Source organism: Diorhabda carinulata, chromosome 1 (assembly GCF_026250575.1).
Source record: "Diorhabda carinulata isolate Delta chromosome 1, icDioCari1.1, whole genome shotgun sequence".
NCBI lineage: Eukaryota > Metazoa > Arthropoda > Insecta > Coleoptera > Chrysomelidae > Diorhabda > Diorhabda carinulata.
In genome coordinates, this window is record NC_079460.1 from 40,107,011 (window position 1) to 40,130,783 (window position 23,773).

Sequence of the window (23,773 nt, forward strand, 5' to 3'; positions counted from 1 at the left end):
TAACCGACACTTAAAGCAAATTAGCATCTATTCAATCAATAATGGGCTTTTAATGCAGTTCCCGACGATTTGCTCCCATGATGAAGTGGAATGTTTTTCGGTAGGGTGTTCCAGAGACGTAGCGCATTAGAAAATCCAAGGGGTCCAAAAACTCGTTAATCAAACTCAACATTATGACATTTCGGTTATGGAAATACAGAATCACTAAGTGCACACATGGCAAACAAACAAATTCAAGTCTAAATTGATTTCAAAATGTAATTCTTTCCAAAAATTCAATATCAATGAGGAAAACGTTAAGTTTATAGGTACTGAACACTGAACATTGAATCAAGAGGATTTAATATTGTTCCAAGTGATAAGAAAATAGGTTTTGAGAAAATCCAATGTGGGGATAAATTATTAGATACACGATTCAAAGTATATTGAAAACTGGAAGAAATACTAGTTCATACCATGAGCAAATGTGGGGCTGCTTTAGACATACAATTGACGTTTAAAAGGTAAATGTAGAAATAACTTCGGCCGATACGAAAAAACGTTTTTTACGTTGACTAAGAACTATGAAAGTTGGCAAGTAATACTATCTGATACTACAAGTATAGATACAAATTTGGAAACTATATATTTATGATTAAATTATCAAAAAAATATAGTCTTTATTACGGTCATAACTATATATGATCAAATATTTGAAATATGGAACTTTCATTCATTTTCACAGAAGAGACAAATCTGAAAAGAGGTTTTGCCAAGTTTTGAAATGTGTTTAACTTTCACTGTCGTGAATGGCTGCATTTTTCAAAATAAGTTGAGTTTAAGATATGTGGAATTTTATTTAGGTGATTATGTTACCTAACTAATTTAGGTACGACGCCGACGTAAAGTAATTTTGGAAATAAGTGGGAAATATTTTCTTGATATTTATTAATGACAATTACTTCTTATTAACATATTACATACTAGGAAAATTGAGTTATAAGTGCTCTGCTCAAAATTATCGTAGCTCTTAATATCCCTATATATATATATATATATATATACAAATAAATATTTTCTGAAAGATTTTGAAACTAGGCGTCAATAGAGTGCATTTTAATATATTGCTTAAATTATGATATAATTATTGAAATTGTGTATATTTCTACTTTTAATAAATAACTCAACATTGAAAACATTAACTAATATCTATGTGGGTGTAAGTATCCCTCGGATATCCCGCTGACTACACCCTTCAGACAACTGTATGATACATATGTTTCTATCTATTGCAGTCTCACGGGGTGGGATTCAGGGTGAAATATATGTGGATTTAGGGGTTGGACGCGCTTACGAGGGAGGGTGAAATTACTTGTCAAACATAGAGAGCGTGAAGAGCGGATTATGTAACAAATTGCAATTGTGCTTTTAGATTGAGTTGTTGTTTTTTTGTTTGAATTGTTTTTAAACATCTATCAAGGAAAAGTTGATTTTAGTCTACTTTATTATATATATTTGCTTTACGTTCTAAGTAATAAAACTATTAGGAATTGCGTGAAATGGCACACTCTCATATTTTTAAAAGTGGGTATAAATTTTCTTTCATATAAAAAGTTCGATAACAAAATTTCGAAAAATTGTACAATCATTTTGGAATCAAGCCAACTAAGTATAAATAATCCGGTGTACAGTAACTTCTCTTTTGTAAACAGAATTATCAATACCAAAACACACAAAACATATTTGTATTACGGACCAAAAGCAATAAATAAAACGGGAACATAAAACTTAACACCTGTGTTATTAAATCAGTATAGGTATTACAGAAGATAAGAATTGTATCACATAACATACAGAACGCTTATTAGAATGTGCATAAATTATGTCGAATATTTTTAAGCACGCACTTCAGAATATCTCGAACAAAGCTGAAAGTCGCATGGTGCTAAATCTCGTGAGTAAGGTGGGTGGATTTTAGTGGTCAGAAACTTGCGAAAGGAAAGCAATTGTAGCACAGTGAATTGTTATGATGAAGGTTAACATGAATACGATCTTTAAATTCCTTTCAAAATTTGAGCACAATTTTTATTTTTTCAATCAGTCAAAAGTTCCATCTATTAAAATGCTACTTTACACAGACCCGAAAAGACTGCTTGATGGAACAATTGTATGTGTCCACGTTTCTCGTCCAAATCACTTGTAAACAGTCTGCAAGTTACTGCAGTATCAAAATAAACAGATTTTTCCATTTCGTCAATTTACTGGTCCCTTTTTCCAATTTGAGGCAGAATTTAATGTGTTGCCGAAGATCCATGCTTCACTTCAGAAAGTAGAGATTTTATAGAACAGAAAACTTACCGACTTTTTAAACAAAAAATCTGAAATTTTGTGTTTAGGATTTTTGATTGAAAATTAGATTGATTTTTCTATATTAAATCCAAATAAGGTGGAATAATAAATATTTCAAATCAAATAAAGTATATTTGGGACATAAAAAGGTAAGTTTCCACCAAATTTCGATAAAAATAAAAGACCAAAAACTTTTGAATTTTTCACATAAATTTTGAGGTTATTTTTTTGCTATTTGCTATTTTTTGCTTTGCTATTTGATTTTTTTCCATAGGATTTCAATGGGTTTCATCCTACTATAATTTTTTTTGGTTTCAAAAATTATCGACCCTGATCCAAATGTACCGGGCGTTCCAATAAGAATGGCTCTCGGCTATATCTCGGGAACCGTTTATAGTACAGCTTCGGGAAAAAAAAAAATTCATAACAAAAGTGACCTCGAGAAAAACCTGGAAATTATTTACAAAGGTCCATAACGCAGTTTCTCGGTGACAGCATAAGTAATAATAATTGGAACTATTATTAATAGACCAAGAAAAGACAATTTTGAGGAGTAAAAAAATGTTAAAATCCGTTCAGTCAACCCGGAGTAATTTATGTTTAATAGAAAATGCTTAAAATTTACAAATTTCTTAAGATGTCTCTTAATACGAAAAAGATATCAATATGCGGTTTTCGCTATTCTGTTGCTAATTTGGTCTACTTTTATATTCCTTAATTAAAACTGCATGTTTCCATTCAACATTTTTGAAGGATAGCTAGATTTAAAAAAATAAATAAATAGCGCCCTCTAGCGTATACGTTACTCATTAGGTTGTTTCGAAATTATAACTCTTACATCGGTAGAAAGGAGCTCTCTTCAAAAAGACTAAGTTTGCATAGATAGGTTAAATAGAACTGGACTTACAGGCGATAGACTAAAACTTGTAAAATCAAATATACACTTAATTTCTTAAGGAACACGATAATCATAGTTTAAACGCATCTTAATTATACAAAATTTGTAAATTATTCATTTTATAATATTTGTTATTTAATTACGCCCTCTAGCGGTGTACCAACAGCTCTCGATGTCACTTTTGTCATTAATTTTTTTTCCCGAAACTGTACTATAAACGGTTCCCGACATATGACCGAGAGCCATTTTTATCGGGACACCCAGTACATATAACAAACTATTGTTTAAAGTAAGATTGAAAACACATATATCGTAAATTAGAAGCTGGTTTGGTTAGGTTAGGTTAGGTTAGGTTAGGTTAGGTTAGGACGCCAATTATTAATACAGAACATTTTTTCAATTTTATAGATCGTAACAATACACCTGCGTTTATATTTTCCTCAACCATATTGCAGGAAATAAATAATAATATACAATCGTCTATAACTAAGTAGTGATGATACACTCACACCGCTTTCTTCACGGTTCAATAACTACCCACCTAAGGACCGGTATGATTAACCCCTACATGAACACGTGTCACAGTATCTCGCAAATTTATCAGAAATATTCATATTATACTAGATTTAGATAAAATTTCACTTTTGATATCGCACTTCAATTCATTAATTCTATACGGATTTAGAGATTTAAAATTAGTTTTGAGAAGATTAAATCACCATGCATTGAGTGCATAACAAAAATATAAATATACTCCAGAGTAGTTCGCAACAATTAAAAATCATCAACAACAACAAAACATTGAATAAATAATATTTAATAATAATAGAGAGAGAGAGAAATGCTTTATTATCGAAAAATTGTTACAATTTGTAGACAAAAACTTGTAAAAACTAAAAAAACAAACATAAAAATAACTAAATAAAGATAAAACAAATAAAATAGAATTTCAATATACAGAAAAAAATCACCATCAGTATCAAAACAGCAAAAATTAAACCAGTATGCAGTATGTCCGGAATTAAATATTATAATTAGAAGTCGTTTATAGAGTAGAAGGCACTTTCCAGTAAATATAACCTCAAATTATTACGAAATGCGGGAAAAGATGATATCGATTAGATTTCAATTGGCAAGTGATTATTCATTTTTTTTGCATTGTAAAATATTGAGCCCTTAACTAACTCTGAATGTGGAAGTAGGTAGGTAAAGGTCGTGCTCCGCGCTCCTAAGTGGATAGCCGCGCAACGATCTGAACTTGGAGAAGCGTGCTTACGAATTAGGCAAACGGATTCAAAGATGAATAAGGAAGAAAGAACCAGAATTTTTAATCTTCTCAAGAAGTCCCTGCAATGAGCCCTGCTGCTTAGTCCGAGTAAATATCTAACAGCTCTCTTTTGTAGTTTGAAGATTCGCTCAAATTGAGTCGTACCACACGTACCACCAACCAGCCTTAAGAATTTTACAGATTCGACGACGCAAAATGTTGCAATGTATTTTTATATGATAAAACTACCATCACCTTAAGTTTAAACGAACGAAATCATATGATACCCCTCCCAGTTCAAGTAATTAGTTGGTAAGAATTAGTAGACTTGATGGTTGGTCTGCAAAGACAAGTTTTAATAGAGAAAAAATCTAATATTGCAGGACTAACTTGAGCCAGTGCAAATAAGACACAATTACATTGAAAGTAATAGGCAATCCACATGGGGATCGATTACTAACTAATTGGCATTAACTTTGAAATTAATATTTATTACATTTTACATTTACAATATAATTTATATTGACTTTAATAAAGATAATTATGACATCGTTTGAGGTGTTATACAATATATGCATTGATGACTGCGACAGGTATATGAGTAAAAAGGAAACATTATCATTTTTATAATTGTATTTCCCTGTATATTTTCAATATCAAAAATAAATCCGAATTATCCTCGGCGGTCTGCACGCTAATAGAAATTTTAAAATCTCCTTACAGGGGCGTGAATGTGTGGATAGGGAGTCTCTTAATACCACTTAAAATTCTCCCTGCATTTATTTAAAAATTGTACAAATAAGTCCCTATGCGCAGCTGGATATCATACCCATTATATTGCCCCTTATCATAATATTGTCATTACAACTAGTAAGCACCTGTATATATTTCCCGAATTTGGCTCGTGCTCCTAGAAAGAAAAATAGGATAGTATGTGTTGTTTCCGCGTTAATATATATGAGGGTTTTGCAAAAAAAATCATCAGTTAAGCTTTTTTACAAAATAGTTGTTAAGGTAAAGGAATTTTCGTTTGAATTAGAAACAAAGAAAAATTAGAGAATGAAAATATCCAGCAGAAATGGAAAATTTTTTGAGTTATAAGGAAATAGAATCTAAAGAAGAAATAAAAAGGCAGTAGATCGATCGTATACATACAAGGAGGTACCCAAAAGTAACCGGAATAGCATTGCCATGGGTGGAGCTTTTGTAGTACGGATTTCAGCCGCTAGTGCCTACCTAGCGCAACTCGTCGCCAGTTCAGCGTCGCGCGGGCGTTTGACCTACCACGTTCTGTTCGTCACTAGTGACCGTTTTTGCTAGTGCTGTTTCACTGCTGCTTCGGTTTTTTTATGACGGCAAATTTAAATGAACAACGTGCCGTGTTTTGTACTCGGTAAAAACGCTGCTGAAACTGTTTTAATGCTGAAAACTGCTTACAAAGATTATGCTATGGGGAAAACTCAAGTGTATTAGTGGCTTTCTCGAGTTAAAAATGGCAACATGTCGATTGATGACAGACCTCGCTCTGGACGTCCATCAACTGCCCGAATCGATGAAAATGTTGAAAGAATTCGAGAGCTTGTGCGCACAGACAATTGATCAACCGTCTGAAATCAGTGGAATATCTTGGATCTTAGTTCAGCAAACAGGTGACTGGTTCTTCCACCATGACGACGCCCCTGCACACTCAACCATCACTGTTAGTCAGTTTTTGGTTAAAAATAACATGATTCCGCTGTCCCATGCACCTTACTCGCCTGACCTGGCTCCGTGCGACTTTTTCATGTTTTCACGCATGAAAAGTGGCATGGAACGACGGCGATTTGAAAATATTGAAGACATCAAGAAAAGAACGAGACAGGAGCTTGCAGCCACCTCTAAAGATGAGTTCAAACAATGTTTCGAACAGTAGAAGCACCGCTGGGACAGATGTATTACTTGTAATGGAGATTATTTTGAAGTGGATAAGGTTGTTTTGTAAATATTTGCAAATATATAGCATTTAAAAAATAATTCCGGTTATTTTTGGGTATACAGCCTCCTATACAGTAAAAGATAGTCCCCGCTTGACATGAAACAAGACGCAAAGCATGCACAGATCAATTCAAATCAAACGCAAGTTCATTGCAAGTTCATCAGAATAATGCCATGAATGTCAGCTACTATTCTTCTGAATTAATACAGAACTAACTGTCAGTCAGATTAGCTGATGGATTAGATCACTTTGGTAAAATTAACTCCTCCTTCATCTGTGTTAAATTCAACCTTCTTGTTTATTCGTGATTTTTCTTGCTGACATTAATTTGGAAGTTTTTCTATTTGTGTTTTCTTTCATGTGACCAAGTAAGTACCGTTCAGAACGTTGGTAGCAGAATGAAAAACGGTTAGTTATAGTTAGTGGCAGCCGTGATAAATAATGTGAAACAACGTACAAAATTACTCCCACAATCCCAAAATATTATAGCCATCACTTTGTTGGTGATTTTCGCGACCTTTGCTTTTTTTGGCACGGGCTCTCCGTTCCGATCCTACTCCATTGAATCTTTTTTAGATGTCAGTTTATAGTAACAATTGTTCTGATTACACTTTCTCGGTGCTCTAAAAATCGCTCAGAACGTTCTGCTCGATGTTGCTTTTAAACTGCGCTGACAATTCAAGGCATTTTTGTCATATTTAAATACTAATCTATGCCAGTCCGTGATGCAATTTCTTTTGATTGGACCGCACTAATTCAATGTTTTCTTGGTGAGTAGTCACCATCATAGGACCTTCCACACGTGGATCATCTTTAAATGATTCACATCACCAGCGATACAAAGTAGACCAATTTTTAATTGTTGAAAATGATGGACGCGAGTCACGGTAAACAACTTGCCTCCATTCTGTTTTTCATTTTTATTAGTGTTTGAAACATTTTGCGAAAAAACTTGATTGAGTGGTTATTCGAGCTCTACTATAATAAAAGCTTGTTGAGACTTGTTACTCACGCAATGATTAGTGTGTTGCATTCTTTTCTTGACTATGCTTCGTTGTTTGTGAGAGTGGATCCGCAAAAACACTTAAAATTGATTCTTTTCGAATATTATATTTTGATTAAAAAAGCTCAGTTCAATCATGATAATAATTAAAAAATGTGAGCATTATAATTCTATTTATTAAATTAATTGATATATGTCATATGTTTTAAAGGATTAATTTTACTGATCTGCTTGAGTCGATTTAGCTAGATGCTTCGGAAGGAGTCAATAACATATAGAATACGCAATTAAGTTGTATCTAATTGCAAACTTATTAAATGTATTTAACTGACCTATTGAGGGAAAACAATGTCGAAAACATTCTTTTTTGTATGGTGTTATTTGAGATACTACTATCATATATCATGGAAAAACCTGTAATATTTTCACTAGATTCATTAGTTTAAAAAAATTACTGATAATACTTGTACAATATAAATAAACAGATTTAAATGAGGAAATTTTATGTATCGTTCATCATTATGGCGTTCAACAAACATTTAGCTCTAAAAAAAAGCCATCTATTACCATTAAATGTATACTTTGATTGTGTTGATCATAAAATTCTGATTAACAAACTGGAATATTATGGTATCCGAGGTATTCCAATAAAATGGTTTGTATCTTACCATGAATGTCGAAAACAATTTGTACGAGCTAATGGTAAAGTTTCAAGTAAATGGTGTGCCTCATGGTTCAGTTTTGGGTCCAGTTCTTTTTTTGATTTTCATCAATGATTTCACTGATCTATGGATCAGTGGTCAATTCACTTTATTCGCGGATGACACCAGTGTAACGGTCTCTGTTTATACTACACTGAGAAAACTTTAGTTTTATCCTATAAAGGAGCTTTAAAACCTCTAAAACTCAACGATGACTTAATACGATTCTCAAATTCGATGAAATTTCTTGGTCTACATATTGACGGTGCCCTTCAATCTTATTATTCTGATGCTGTATTCTACAATTTACCATAGACTCTAGAGACTGGCATAATTCAATTTATGATGTAAGATATTATATACATTATAATTATTTTGTATTATTATATTATATAATATAAAATTATATAGCTTTGTCCAAAAAATTGTAAAAATTTTCTAGTGACAATAAAGCTTGTCTTTCTCTCTCTCTCTCTCTCTCTCTCTCATTAAAGTGCCACTTTTTCGCAGAAAAATGTTAATTTTCATTTTCAAGGACGTAAATATTGAACTGTGTTTATTAATAAAACTGATCTAATCAATAGATGCATCAATTCATCATTCAGTTTTTGCTAAGATAATTTAGTATTCTTTCCCATTTACCTATAGCTACTTTACTTATCAAATGTTTCATACTAATATCGACCATCAACAATTTCCGAGACAAACGTACCTAGATACTGAAATGAAGCAACATATAATTGTAGAAAAACACCTGGAAATTCCCAGTTGCGACGACGACGGCGTCCCGTATTCCGTGCGTCGATATCTTTGAAGCTTTCCCATTGGCTGAAGCTGTTTCTTCCCACGATAATCAAGATGGCGAATTTATAGAAAGTGATGCGTGATATACAAGATATTCCTGCATCTAACATTGACTTTTAATCATTACACTTGTAGCTGGTGAAAGAATTTGTGACTACTATGGTCTAATATTTATAAGAAAAGAAATTTCAGGGTATCTATACTATATGGAGTTTGAAACTATCAAATTTTTATAAAATATACATTATTAATTTGATATATATTTACGTATTGTTAATTTCCATACCTCAAGAAGATTAGGCAGCGTTATCGATCAAAAAACTCTCCCGGGCGACTTTTTCTGTTACTTCCAATAATTACCGACATTTCCAAACCATTTTATAGAAAATTTTTATAAAGTATATACCTGAAATTTCTTAAGAATCACTCTATCTATTGGTAAAACTATGAAAATTTGAAGAGTAGTTTTTGAGTTTATCTCAAACAGACAGTGAGATTATTGATATTTCGACGTTCTCTGTACTGAGGAATGGGAAGAATTAGGTTAGGCTTGGCTTCAGATATATCCAAAAAGACGAGCTGGCCGAAGCAAGGAATACAAAGAGGCACATGATCGCAAACAAGCCTGAGATACAGCTAAGTGAAGAAGGAGCTACGTGGAAGTTTCATTATTTATTAATATGATTCCAATTGAAACAATTTCTTTACATAAATTTCACAACTGTATTGGAAAATATTCAATTATTTTTATTCGAATAATAGATAATTAGTTTTTTCTTGATAAATATGTTAATTTGAGAACATGATGAATAGATTTCGCACTGTAAGGGTTGGAACAGTAACTCATTTTAGACAAAATATTGTAATAAATTAATTGTAACTACAACATATGGAACAATTATTAATGTGTCATCCCCATTCACGGCAACACCGGAAGTCTTTAAATCTTCCCCTGTTAATTCATTGTTCATTTCCCATCATAACTTACATTAAGTGGACCCAACACAGTTAAAAACACATATTAGATTTTGTCCCAAAATTTATATGTTCATTTTTCATTTTTGGCGTGAATATGATGCATATGCTTGAAGAAAATAATAGGCCAGGTTGTGGATTTGTAGTTTTTATTCATTGAAAATATAAGTATTTTCCATTAACCATAGCACACATACCAAAACTAGGTCAATTATAAATTCCATTTAATTCTTATTGGGTAGCTGAGAAGACAGGAAAATACTTGTCGGACGGTGTACTATCTGTAATAACTAAAACATTCAGGAGTCTGGGGTTGGGAACGGTCCTGAAAAGGAAGCAGATAGGTGGCCGTGGGACCAATCCCGTAGATTGCCGTGTCGGATAAAGATTTAGTGTCATCTGCACAATCCCTCACTAAAGAGAAGTTAGCGCATTACCCACTCTCCCATTGGGAGGTGTGTAGAGCTTGATCAGGAGGAGCTGCAAACTTTGAACATTTACAGCCGTGGTATCAAAAACTTGGAGTTCAATAGAAAAGGTCCCCCGCTACAGTTCCTAACCCAAAAGGTTCACAAAATTAGCCAAGTCATCTATTAAATCTGTTTTGAACGGAAAATTACTGAATAGGGTATTAGCTTCTAGTGTATTTTCCGTATTTCTACAATTAGCCCTTTGTTACAAAACATTAACAATTTGATTTTCATATTTCATTACAAATTTTGGGTTTGTGACTCTTCATTTTGACTATTTTCTTCTAGTCTTATCCTTATTCGGATTGGGACTCCGTCTCTCATTCCACTGTTTCCAAGTTTTCCATACTTCTTGATCTCTGACTAGTGTCATTCCTCCAGAATTTTCCCTTTATTTCGTCCAATTTCCTCCATCTGGTCCATCCATTATCTTCTTGGCCTTCTTTTTCCTTTTTTATTTGTTAACCTTCCTCCCTAATTTACCTGGCTATTCTTTGTTGACTGTCGATTTAATTCCGGACATGGTGCGTACTGGTTTAATTTTTGCTATGGACTTATATACGATTAATTATTACCTATTACTATTTCCTATAATTTTGTTACTAAGTGTGGTTTTCTTCTGTATATTGGAATTTTATTTTATTTGTTTTATCTTTATTTAGTTATTTTTATGTTTTGTTTCTTAGTTTTTACAAGCTTTCATCTACAAATTGTAACAATTTTTTGACAATAAAGCACAAAAAAGTCAAATAATAAGTTAGAAAGGTAATAATACTCTTTCCAACAGGTTATTAATGTTTGTAACCTATTATTGTATTGTTTCAGTTCACATATTTCATATTCTATTCTATCCTCTTCCTTTATCACTTGACCCATTTCATAATACACTCTTCAAAAAGCTGTTTGGTTCTTCGAGTAATTTTTTGGCTTCCATTATTTCAGTTGTACCACACGATACCTCTCACTATCCTCTAGTATCCTCTTATAATCCATCACATTCCTTACATAGTATTTCTTTGCAATTTGTTGAATTTGTCTTATAATGGCCATTCTATTCTATGATCCGTTGCTTTTGAGAATTCCAAATTTATTTTGCCCATTTGTTTTATATTTATATATTTTTTCCCCTTTCTCTGTATATATTTTACAGCTTGCTATCTTACTGTATTATTTTTTTCTTGTATTTTTCAATCTGCGGTTTGATCCCACTTTCGATTCTTTATTAGATCAATTCTATGTAATGTATTTTGCTCTTTGTATTGCTCTACACCATATTTATACTCTTATTTTTATGTGTTTGTTCCCATTTTTTCTTGCCTATTATCAAATCATTCCTCTTACGAAATTCTAAGACTTTTCCCATACATCCCATTCCTCAATTCTGGTCTCGTCCTACTCTAGCATTTTAATCTCCCTTTATAATTGACGATGTATTTTTGTGAAAATTTGTTATTTATAGACTAGACTGTAAAATTTAATAAAATATTCATTTCTTTTATTATCATGTTTTCTTTTTTTGGTCTCAATTTCTTCTCTGCCTCCTCCTGAATAATATGATTGCTCAATTGTTACAGAAGCGAATTCTAAGATCTACAGATATTTTTAAAAATGATTTATCAGAATTAATAGAAAAAAAAAAAAAATGAAATGATGATTTACTTCACAATAACAAAATAGTTTCTCCATAGTATACCACGTGCAATTTTTGCGTCACTTAGGAATTCGTCGTAGCAAAACAACCAAATAAATTGGTTAGGTTGTACGTTATCTACTTTTTATATGTACACGTATGTATGGAAACATATCGTGAATCACTTCAAAATATTTGTCTGGCCTATATAATACGTCATACATGCATGTCATAAACAAAAACGGAAATGCTTTTGTATCAACCTCTCTTGATATATATTTTTAATGATTTTTGAGGGGGACACCCAACAAATTACACCTTCGACCTGAACTTGTGCATCAGAAACAGACACCTGGGACAATAGGCCTAAGGGGTGAATTATGGTTCGATATATACAATTCATGGGGAAATCGCAATTTTTCTTTTTATGTCAAACTTCTTATATTATGTTGAATGAATGAAAAAATAATACACATCTACTTGTTTTCATTTTGTACTTGAAAAATTATATCTTTGATAGTTACTTACGTAGTGCGGCCGATGAGTTTTTGGCTCAACAAGCTTTATATAAAGTTACAACTTGCTGCTTCGATCCATTTTATTATGGTAGAGTTCGAATGACTACTCAATCGAGTTTTTTTGCAAAATGTCTCAAATTGAGTTTCGCTCTGTGATAAAAGTTTTCAATAAAAAAGGATTCACACTATAGTTTATTTTAAAAAGGTATAGAGCAATAAAATCTCATTAGGTATGCAAAGGGACCACAGAGTGACCCAACGAATATTTAAGCCATTTTCATAGTTTGGTATTGATTTCATTGTGAAATTTTTTTTTATCAAGTGCAGGTAGCACCACCCGGGTTGGGGTCAATATATGGGTTTAGCCTATTGTTATCCATTCACAAACACTGAAAATAGTGTACCAAAGGCGTGCCGGTAGGATTCTCGTAAAAAGGAAAGAATTTTATTTTAACAGAATAACATTATAAAATAAATACATTATACATCATAATATTATTCGTCATCTCCTCTTGAAGTTATAATTAACGGGTCGACGGTCCGGTCGATCAAGTAGTCAAGATCCCACATTTTCCTCTTCTTTAATGACATGCTGGACTGCTTTCCACCAGTTCTCTGGTGTCACCTCCTTAATGGCTTGTTCAAACAGTAGCTTAACGTCTTTTATTTTGAATGTAGTGTTGTGTCTTGCTACAAATCCTTTCAATTATCTTCAAATTCAATATTTTTGGTGGTTAACCAGACAATAATTTCTTGTTTTCTCCAAGATGAAGCTGGAGTCTTCTCTATGCGTCGAGAATGATTACGTTATCCATAACTACTACTGAATCAGTCGGAAGATATTTTACCATTTCACCAAATCTCCCGTATGGAATGACTGAAAGGTTAGCAAACCTTCTTTTAAAAATCCCTCTTCGCTTCCAATATGGACGATTATTAGTCTTTTCCCTTTACCTGAAGGCACCTTAATACCCGTTGACATGAAAGCTTGGTGTGCACTGGTTATATTTTTGTCTTGCCACATTTTTGGTACTGTATAACCTTCATTAATCCACGTCTCCTCAAGATAAAAGATTTTCTTCTGCTCTGTTATGTACTGCTTTATACTTCTCAAGTATTTTCGTCGCCAACAAACAATTTAATCGCTTTCCAGTAAAAGTGCTATACGATTATGCTTTTCCCAGGCAAAATTCATATTTCTCAAAGTGGTCCATAAGTTTTTGAGCCGAGCTGGACGGAATTCCCCATTTTTTTACTTCATACCTTTATGAAATAGACTAAAACAAAGCTATTGTACATGTATATAGCCTCACAGAGATTGAACACCCACCATATAGCCCTGATTTAGCCCCACCCGCCTATTTTTTGTCCGAAAAGCTGAGATAAGAGGTAGAAGTGACGATGAAATTAAATAGGCAGTGTAGAAGCTTTAGTCAGTTATTCTAAGAAGTGTGTGGTAATGAAGAGAGAATGTATTGAAAAATAATTACAGTTTTTTTCTTTATTAATGACATTTCTCTATATTTTAAGCTAAGAACTCATAGAGCGCGCTACGTATATATTAAGAAAACTTTATGGTATTGGCCATGATTATGTTAAGTTGGAATTTTTTGAACAGTTGAAGATGTTCATACTGAACACATTGTTGGGATTATCAGCTGATTTCTTAATCTCATTGTTTTCGTAATGTCCAGGATGTGAAATGACTCTAGCCGTCGAAGAGCTCAATTTTCTATTCCATACGCTCTCAAATGTAATGCCTTCGGGCTCCGTAGTATCTTACACTTTGAGAAAATGTTTTATCCTACACACATCTCATTCTGCTAATCCTACCACAACTTTTCTCCTATCCACGTTTCTTTCTAGTATTTTCTCTATCGTCCTGTAGCCTATTCCACGTGGTTCAGGTCCTACAAACGGTTTATCCGCTCCTACTTTAGCAAGTATGTCTACTGTTTCATTTCCCTTTACTCCATTGTATCCTGGAACCTATTGGGAAGTAACTTTATTCTATTTGCCTAGCTCATTCAACATAGATTTTATGACATTGGAGATTAGAGCTCTAATGGCTGCTTGGCTATTGGACAAAATGATTATTTCTTATTTACACTTTTTCTTCGATTCAAGAAGCACTCTTGTATGAAAAAGATTGATGTAATATAAGTGTTAAGGCCTGATTGATTTCAAAACAGAACACGTAAATTCTTACAAATCTGAAATGGAAAAGGATCATCGATAATGTTATTTAATTCTAACCATTTTTTTTTTTTTAATTTTTACTCAGTTTTTCATATTTGTTGAATAATATATCTAGATATTTCTTCCATATATTCCATAGATTCATCGCGCTCTGGTTACCCATTAACATCTTCAATCAAGCTCAAAATCGCTAGAATAAAGGAAATTTCTGGGTTTTAAGAATCAATATTCTCAATGAAATCGTCTGATATGACGAGTTTATCACAAATAATTTGTTTCTCTAAAATATTGAAAAAAAAAATTAAACAATCTATTTGCATACATTGAATCATGCTTCGTTCATAATGCAGCTGATATATTCAAAAAATCCGAAAAAAAATGTTCTCAAGAAGTTCCACATTGTTATGATTACACGAATAAAGTGTTGTTCATTTAGTTCAAGTCCTTTATTTAACAAAATCCTTTGAAGGATCGATGCTAAAAGCAGCCCTAACAACGGAGTAGGAGTGGCTATCCGCCCTCTCCGATTCGTCCGCGGTATCCAATCGCGTCGGTCCTAAGCGTTTTTGTAGAGGATCGCAGGAAAGTCCTGATAACGTTCCAGGATACTTTTCAGTCGTCCTTTGCTGTTGACACGTGTCCCATTCAACTACACACGTGACTGACACGTTTCAACGATTAGTACATAATTTAACAAGTGTGCAGTTACAATGGAAACATAAAATTTTGATGTGGACGATGGATCATTTAGATTTGGATATGGTTAATAGACAATATTTTTTTGAAGGCAATCACTTTATACATTCTAATGGAAATAGTAACGGTAGCACAACGGGATCTTCGAATAGTAGTGATTTGTTTTTGTATGACGAGAACAGTAGTGATTCGGCTGTATCTAGTTTTTCTTATAACAGTGATCAAGAGAACCTTTCTGAATATAAAGAGTAAGTGAAACATTCTTTTTATTTTCATATTGAATGAAAAAAAAAATATATTTATATATAATATGTATCAATAATTAATAATATTAATAAACAGAAATAAGATGACAGCCATTACGGATTGTATCCAGATAGAAAAAGTATTCGTTTATGCTTTTTTCCATAGAAAAATTATAATATAAGTATTTTCGAATTATGTAAAGAAATACGAGGGTTAAATGAAGTGTTTAAAGTATACACTATCGTAGAAAATCATATTCCAAGTCCATAAAAAGATATCTGATTTTTAAAATCTTTTCTGTTCCCGATACGTATAAGATCGTAGGTACCTATCTAATATTTGACACGATCATTTGAGAAACAACATCATTTTTGGTAAACATTTAAAGAACAAAAGAAAACTTTATGAAAAAGTGAAGGCTGAGCTATTAAACTCTTAGCTTTTTTGGTAATTTAGTAAAATGAATAAAACATATAACACCAGTTGTCATTTGGAGCAGAATTTTCAGGTTAAAACTTGATAATTTATGTTATTTCTCAAATTTACGGTACTAAACATCAATAAATTTAAGTATTTTGACGAATAAGGGACAGATGATACATAAATAAAATGAAGGACAAACAGAGCAAGAACAGTAACTAAACCAAGAAGTGGAATACCAAAATAACCGAAGAAAAAATTGGAAATGAACGCTCGAAGAAGAAAAAATAGAACATCAAAGTTAAATCGGGTCAGAAATGACACGAAAAAGAGCAAGTGGACCTGGAGGAATAAAATAATATTTGGTATGTGCACGTGTAGAGGATGGGGCAGGAGAGGCTGTCAAAGAAATAATTAAATAGATCTCACAAGAAAATAGAAAGCGGGGAAGACCAAGGTTATCATGGATACATGAAATAAGAAAATCAATGAGTGTACGAGATCTGAACGATTAAAATTTGCAGCGAAAGGAAAGAGTGGCAATTAAATAATACAATTAGCACTTAACATTAGCGGTGGAGGTGCTTGTAGAAGGCCACTGAGATGTTGTGTGTAAAATTCTTCAATATCTTCGTGAAGATACGACTTCAGTTTTAGGAGGTTATCAATTTTGTTTTTATTAATCGGTACCTTTTATCAGGATAGACTGAAGCAGTAGGTAGAGCGAACTTTTCCTTTGATTCCATATTAATCGAAATGTATTTTTCGTGACTCCTCCAATGAAAGATTTAGCTATAATAATACCATATTATATAATAATTTCGGAACGACATTCCTGGATATTTCTAACACCTTTCTTTTTTTTATCATTCGCGTTGAAAGGATTTATATTTTACTACAATATCTTTGACACATAAAATAACTCGTAGAAGTCTTGAACAAGAAGAATAACGAAGCAGAAGATTATTGCGTCTGCAGCAGTTTATCTTAAACGCCATTACTCCGTTCATTTGAGAAACAACATGAGTTGTTTCTCAAATGAATGAAATATTCGTATCGCAAATTCGCTAGCAATATATACAGACAAACTTCGAACAGCCAGTTTTCTGTCAAACAGCCCTCGTATTACTCTAAGCAACAAAATACTCATTCGTATCCCTATAAATTCATAATCACGAATTGGTCCGAATAAAACAATTGGGGAGTTTAATATTTTTATTTTTTTTTTTTTTTTCATTTACAGTCGCTTGTACAGGCATCGAAGAAGAAGCAAATGTCCACAACAGCAGATCCAGCAACGACAAGCCGCCAATTTACGAGAAAGAAAGCGTATGCAGTCGATAAACGATGCGTTCGAAGGTCTAAGAGCACATATTCCTACTCTTCCCTACGAAAAGAGATTATCGAAAGTGGACACATTGAAATTAGCTATAGGATATATCAATTTTTTGAGTGAATTAGTTAGAACTGACAAGAATTCTAACACAGAATTTTTTAACGGGCACAATAGGAATTTGAGGCACGATGAACCCAAAAAGATTATAATCAGAGGTAAAATTAAAAATTGTAAGTAGAATAATACGATAATGTTTCTGGCAAAGATGAAACTATCAAACTGTGATCACTGTCTTATCTTCAATAAATTTAGAAAATGATGAATTTAATTCAACATTCAAAAACATTTAAAAAAAATAAAAGCTAAAGAATCTAATCTGAGAAAAACTTACATTTATCTGTCTTCTTCATTTCGATGTGTTCTTCCCCACTCCATCCGGAGAGGAGCGCAGTGGAACAATGGGTATAATGGAGTCGCCTCGTTATCTCTGCATCTTGCGTGATACCTATCGTCTTTAGGCTCTTGCCAATCACCAGTGGCCAGTAACCAACCCGATGATCAGCTGATTTCTTTCGTGTCGAATTAGACTATCTTTCGGTAACTTGGATAGCCTTCTGAATAGGGTTTTGGAGCGTCACATGCTGTTGGTTCCTAGTCATGCGTCAGGAAATCTGTTTCCAATACTTATTTTGATAAAACCATCGGATACGGGAATTGGGAAGACCAGAGTAGCGTATTATTGACTTCTACAGTTACTCAATATACTTTTGTACTAAGTACCTTAGAAGCGATAACCACCGCCTTCAGTGGTTCGAGAGCTTGTCGGCTGTTGCAGCAGATATACATATGTGTTTGTTCCTGTGCTTTTCATTGATTATATTACATATATATTTGCTTCCATAGTTTTATGGCAGTTCTGTCAAATTCATCTACTTAATTTCTCCACGTATTTCTAGGAATCTAAAATCTGAGTTTGTTTTCCTTTCTTTAAAGTTATTATTTAAGGTTATTGAGCAATTTTTTTCAGATTACAGATACAAAAATATCGGTAGTCATTTTTTATCAACAGAAGCCATCTGAATCATTTTAGTTGGTAATTTGAATTATTACTTCGTCATAAAAAATTTTATTCGAAAAATATTAAACATAGCATGATGTATGAAACGAAACGCGATCAATAGTTTAAATCAGGGGATACTATGCTTATCAAGCAGTATCTGACACATCCGTTGACTTATCCAAGGCCAAAGAAAACCACTCAACATGTCTATTTTTATGAATCAGTTGAGAAGATATATTTTCAACGATGTTTTTCTACCCTTCGAGCCACAGTGTTCGTTGACATACTGACAATTTTTAATAAATTTACCTTTTCGGGGCACATTTCTTCGGCTACTGCAATTATGCATTCTTTGATCATTTCTCCATCGGTGAATGGTTTTCCACGTTTTGCAATTTCAAGAGCCACACGAAAGCTGGCACGAGTTGCAGCCTCTTGTTCACTTTTGAGCTTTGTAAATGAAGATTGCTGCGATTTCAATCCGCGCTTCATAGCTTCGAATTTTTCTGTCCGCAAACTTCCTGTATATTTTAAGTAATTTTGAAAACGTTCTGTTTCATAATGACGCTTAATGTTATATTCTTTGAGAACAGCTATGATTTCATTGCAAATCAAACATAGCGCCTTGTTACTGGACTCAATTACGAAATACTGAATGTTCCACTGATCTTTGAATTTTCTGCTTTCACTATCAATTTTTTTGCTTCTTTTCCATACTACTAAATCACACACAAAAGCAACAATTCAAATCAAAATACTGTTACAAAGATGTCTTAAACTTAAACTTTCTCGAACCAACGAGATTATTCTGTACGTGCTATTAGCGCCATCTGTTAACGAGAGAAGGTACTACATATTTCCACCAGATGTCGTGTCACGTTACTCCTCATGGCTCGTACTCTACGACTAATCTAGAAATTACAGATAATGACAGGAAAATTAATAATAAGCAGTGTTGCCATTTTGCGGACTTTAGTCCGATTTGCAGCCTTTTTTAAACGTTGCGTACTTTTTCGGACTTTCTTTTTTCATCAGTGGGCTATTTCACTTTTTACCACCGAAATATTATTTAAAAATGCAGATCCCTCCGCCACCGTAGCTTGTGTTCGAATATTTTTATAACAATAAAGTAGTTGATTAATTTTTTTTTTAAATTTTTTAGATTATAGAAACTAAAGCTCAAACGTCAAACCAAGAATCGTATCGACCAGTGTGATTAATTTTGTTGATTATGTTTGCTAGAATTTAGTCTTAAATCTTACTAAACTGTTTCCAAAGATCAAAGTAATAAACATATTTCTAAAACTATTTATTGCTAAAATAAGTAAACAAATCCAATTTTAATTGCTTGTTTTCACATGTATCATTTACGTTAACCAAGTAGATGATTTATTATATCCTCCATAAAATTAACAAGCAGTCGTTGCCAAATGGATCTTTTTGATATGCAATCCCAAGCAGATGATAATTACAAGTTTATTCTTGTCTACCAAGATCATCTTGCGAAATTCGTTTTTTTGCAGGCACTGCAAAGTAAAACAGCATCTGAAGTCGCATATTATCTAGTTGACATATGGAGTCATGTTGGAGCTCCATGTATTTTACACACAGACAATGGGACTGAGTTTTGTCTTTTTTCCATATAATTCCAGTTGTATTAAGATATTTCACTGACAAAATTACCAAGTGAAGACTGAATTGAAGGAGTGCCTAATTGAGTAGGAAATATTTCAAGGCATCATTCCATAAAATTACTTTATTTATTCACGTACTTTAAAAACTTAATGGCTACCACCATCAGTAACATGAGACCACTCATTTAACCTCAACGGAGTAATCTAATTATCTCCCCAGATGTCAAAAGTCTTAGATTCTTCAAGGTTAGTCGTCTACTCCTTATTGTATGTCCAGGATAGTGACGGAAGACCAGGAAATCCTCAACGAATTCCAAGATCCGTCCTTACGATCGTAAATTGTCTGTCTACATTATTGTATGTTTAGATTTCTCAATATTTTAATATTTTAAATCAAATTACGTTGCTTCATCAAAAAACTAATACATTTGTTATTTTTTGTTCTGATTATTATGGAGATATTAAGGATCATTATAATTTTCGATAATTATTTTTAAATGGACAATAATGTCGCTAGCGCTCGTGGCAGTAAACTTCATCACGTGGATAATAACCTTAATTATACACTCGTGAATAATATACTATTTCTATTTGATGATGACAAAGAGAGATAACAGTGGAATCATTTTTTTTTCGTACTAAGTTATATGGATCAATTCTAATATACAAGGTATATTATTAATGATATCGATAAATATATAAAAAGAGAGGAAGAATATGCAGCTGTATTTCTTGATTGCGTAACGAATGTTCATTGGGGATGTAATATCTACCATCGATAATCAAATTCGGTAAACCACCATCGAAAAAAGGGTACAAGCGCCCTCTGACCCTCGCGTAATCAATTTTAAATACGTTGATGATTGTTCTTCGATCTCACAGTGAGAGTTTTGTTGTTGTGATGGTTTGGACGATAAAACCACCCCAACACTTTTTGTTTTGAGTATTAAATAGTAAAATAGTTTTTCCAAAAAATTGCAACGTCATCATTAAGAGGGTAAGAAAATAAAAAAATAAAAATCGAATTGAACGTATCAATTTTTTTCAAACTTAATAGGACATTTTGCAATTAAAAATTATAAAATAGTACCTATAACCGAATCAGTAATTGTTATAATTTTCCATCAAATCCAATTGCAACTAATCATGTACGAGTATATTTTAATTGAGGATCATTTTTAGGTGGAAGCGGGGGCTTGTATACTGCCCATTCATTGTCTTGGTCAAGAATAAAAGAACCGAACGCGAATGGTATAATGCACGCCAAAGTTTGGGTTCCAGAAGACCCTAGAACCAATAAAGATGGGGCTAGTAGTTCGTCGTCTTCTTTTAATTTATCGGAATAAAAAAATACTGATTTTCCGAAAAGAAATGTATTCAGGTAGTATATTAATGCCGGAAAATATTCTTTGGTAATTAAAGTAATTGAGTGATTAAAATATAGAATCAAAATTTCACTTTTATCACTCATTTCTGTGATATTCCATTATGAAATGGACGACAAGGATAGTTATAAAAGACATGTATTTAAAAAATACGACACAATCCTCAAGTGTCTTAAGCATTATTTTTTCAACCCCTATATAACTAATTTTGCATTATTTTTTTTATCTAGCTGGCACACTCAAGAAGTACAGTTGAATGATAAGACTAGAAAAAATTATAATTGTTTGATTTTTGTGTGACCTTTTCAATTAACTAGAAGAATTTTTCATTTTCTATCATTATTCTACACAAAAATTAGGCATTTAGAATGGTTGTGTCTTAAAAATATATTTTGCATCACAATAGCTATAGTTTATATATATATATATATATATATATATATATATATATATATATATATATATATATATATATTAATGGCTACCACCATCAGTAACATGAGACCACTCATTTAACCTCAACGGAGTAATCTAATTATCTCCCCTAATTTTGCATTATTTTTTTATCTAGCTGGCACACTCAAGAAGTACAGTTGAATAATAAGACTAGAAAAAATTATAATTGTTTGATTTTTGTGTGACCTTTTCAATTAACTAGAAGAATTTTTCATTTTCTATCATTATTCTACACAAAAATTAGGCATTTAGAATGGTTGTGTCTTAAAAATATATTTTGCATCACAATAGCTATAGTTTATATATATATATATATATATATATATATATATATATATATATATATATATATATATATATATATATATATATATATATATATATATATATATATATATATATATATTGGACTATATCAAACTAACCATGTCATAAGAATTCGTCCTTGAAAAATGTCATGAAGTAATATTTAATCTAGTCAAACTCTAGTCACATACTAATAAATTTATTTTAATATATTGTAGTATAGTAATTAACGTGCAACTATATTCTATAGAGTACAGTCAAGTGCCCATACTTGGGGCAGTTATGAGTTTCAAAGGTAAAAACGCGGTACAAAAATTTAAAATAAAATAATAATAGATAGGTATACATATTGGTATTTTCAGTTTTTCATAGAGACAATATTTTTTTTTATTTTCTAAAATGATCTTTGTCCCAATAAAGTTAGGGTACTTTCCCCCTAACTTGGGACACTATTTATTTTATTCTTTGCACCATGCTAGGACTGCTGTTAGCTTACTTGGGACATTAAAAGATTTACATATAAACTGTTACTTTATTTACAATTCAAAACAACAAATATTTAAGCTCAGAAAACTAGTTTTTTAAGGCTTTATTAACAAAAAATGTCACAAATATATAAAAACTTGACAAAAGAAAGAAAAAATGAATATTATTATAAATACAAATAAAACTATTTTCTATAAATTAAAAGTGTATTTTCCTCTGGACTCGTAAGTTCTTTCATGCGATCTTCCAAAACATTGTTGTCAATGACCTCTATAATGGGAAAAACAAAGACATTTTTGAACCCCATATGGTTTCGCATAAAACTGACTTTGAAACAAGAGTTGCCGTTTTCATCACTTATGATTTTTCCTATGAATGTTTTTTGTTCCAGCATCATAAATAAATTCGACTAAGAATTTAGACATACTTTAGACTTAATCTAAAAAGAAAACCATAAAAGTAAAGGCAATCTATGAGGTATGTAATTGAACATTATTACATTATATCCTAACTTGGGACAGTATCCTAATTTGGACTATGTCCCATGTTTAGAAACCTTGAACAATATTTACAATCCACTGATTTAAAAAAATAATCATTTATGATTATAAGAAAATTGTAGTTATAATATTGAGCAAAGATAATTCACATAAGATCCTAGTAATCTAAAAACTTATAAAACTACTCTCATAGTGTGGGTGAATTAAGTTATTTTGATTATAAATCTTACCGGATTTTAATGCCGAATTTAAATCGTCACACACTTTACAAATACCAGATATTTGTGACTTTATGTCTCGTAGTTACACGCCATACACTTACTTGTTTAACATAACCTAGTTGCAAACGCATGAAGTACAATCTCAAGTGCTACCAACCACTAAAAAAAATGTCAAAATGTACCAACTAAGAGCACTTGACTGTATATAATAAATGTAGAGTAATAAAAAAAATTTTATTGTTATATTTATTAATAGACT

General features: G+C 32.2%; 1 protein-coding gene across 1 annotated transcript; it reads left to right on the forward strand.

The window, feature by feature from the left end:
* Positions 1-15,497: 15,497 nt before the first annotated feature.
* On the forward strand, positions 15,498-21,591 carry LOC130893552 (pancreas transcription factor 1 subunit alpha-like). Its single transcript, XM_057799803.1, has 3 exons — positions 15,498-15,712; positions 17,374-17,681; positions 21,343-21,591. The coding sequence occupies exons 1-3, from the start codon at positions 15,498-15,500 to the stop codon at positions 21,504-21,506; spliced, it is 687 nt and encodes a 228-aa protein (XP_057655786.1). The 3' UTR covers positions 21,507-21,591.
* The last annotated feature ends 2,182 nt before the right edge of the window (positions 21,592-23,773 follow it).